Here is a 1,592-nt window from a genome sequence, read left to right as displayed (position 1 = left end):
ACGCAAGCCTGACCTAGTCTCGTGTTCTCTCGCGAGAACTGAGATTTTGTCTTCCCCGTCACGCGGTTGTACTGGTCGACATCGAAAATGTGGGAGGTATGTCCTGTACCTTTTCAAAAACAGTCATTGATTGAGAAAATTTGTTGTAACTGTTTGCATACATGACTGATGAACCTCTTCAACTAATTGATCTAGTTTCTAGGAGAACCATGAAATGACAGGAGGTCACATCATAAAAGATGATAATTTTGTAGAATGTAAGATGGAAACTTGGTGATTTATGATGACTTGTTCATAGTTGTTACTGTCAAATAAGTAGAACAATGTGATTTTTCAACTTTTCAAGAGAAAAGTATACTAAAGTATGGCCATATTGATTTGATAAGATGGCTGACATCCGTGCGTTTATCATTTTTTGTCCATTTCCTTTTAATTGCAATAAATTTCAGCCTTGAATTACATGTAATTCTGTGAATAGATTCTTGACACACACACACACACACACAGACACACACACACACACAGGCACAGACACACACACAGACACACACACACACACACAGAGTCACACACACACACACAGTCACACACACACACACACAGACACACACAGACACACACATATGCACACACACAGGCACACACAGACAGACACACACATATGCACACACACACACACACACACACAGACACACCCATACGCACACACACAGGCACACACAGACAACCAAAAGGAAATTCTGCATGGTGAAGGTAACTAACTAACAGATAGACATACATGCATACCTGTGTTCTGAGGTTGTCTCTCTGTCAAGGCCTTGCCCCGACCTGCCCCCAGAGAATGTCCTGTGCACATGTTGCAGTAGACTGAACCCTAACTGTACCGCTGACAACCATCCCAGCAGTCTGTAGCTGGGAGCTGCAAAATCATTGGCAAGGACGCTTCGCACCAGGAGCTGGAATAGAAAATTTCATTATGATTTATGAACATAGGAATATTTTTACTGTAAATTTTCATACAGCTGTCAAAGTATTATCTCAAGAATTCAAGGTCACCAAAATGTTACTGATAACTCCCTTAAAATGCACATGAAATCACTTTTGCTTTTAAGCCTGTCACACATAGCCATCCATGGTCTCTTGACCCTCTCCAGAACATGGTTGGGGGATTGCCTACTAGTTTATAAAAGTTGATTGCATGCACAAGACAACTGTATTTTTGAATGTGATCAGTGGAGCAAACTGGGGCTACAATTGGATGGATTTCAGGCGATTCCCAACCTAGTGCTGACATTAGTTGGGGAGTGGTCAGGAGCAAAGAAGGTCTGAATGCATGACACAGGGATTTAATTTCGCAGTAGAAGGAAAAACAACTTTTCGCGGTGGTTTGAAGTTCGCGGTAGCAACATGCACTGTAGTCTCTTACTGCTATGGAATAATGTTCGCGGTGGATTTAAATTCGCGGTGAAGCGCCCACCACAAAAACCATGAACATTAATCCACCGTGAAAGTTTCTGCATTTACAGTACTTTTTCTTGTGAAGGCAAATTTCAATACACTGCAAGTGTTGAAACATTTGTGGCAGTAAAAAT

General features: G+C 41.6%; 1 protein-coding gene across 1 annotated transcript in view; it reads right to left on the bottom strand.

Moving 5' to 3' along the window:
- Positions 1-956, bottom strand: part of LOC118430759 (peroxisome biogenesis factor 10-like) — a gene marked incomplete at its 5' end in the record, with an annotated part of 7,152 nt that extends 6,196 nt beyond the window's left edge. Inside the window, 1 exon segment of the mRNA XM_035841776.1 lies at positions 787-956. Within this exon segment, the coding sequence (XP_035697669.1) occupies positions 787-956 (170 nt within the window).
- Positions 957-1,592: the final 636 nt, after the last annotated feature.

Source organism: Branchiostoma floridae, chromosome 14 (assembly GCF_000003815.2).
Source record: "Branchiostoma floridae strain S238N-H82 chromosome 14, Bfl_VNyyK, whole genome shotgun sequence".
Classification (NCBI taxonomy): domain Eukaryota; kingdom Metazoa; phylum Chordata; class Leptocardii; order Amphioxiformes; family Branchiostomatidae; genus Branchiostoma; species Branchiostoma floridae.
Note: the sequence above shows the minus strand (reverse complement) of the source record. Positions and strands in the feature narration are given on the sequence as shown.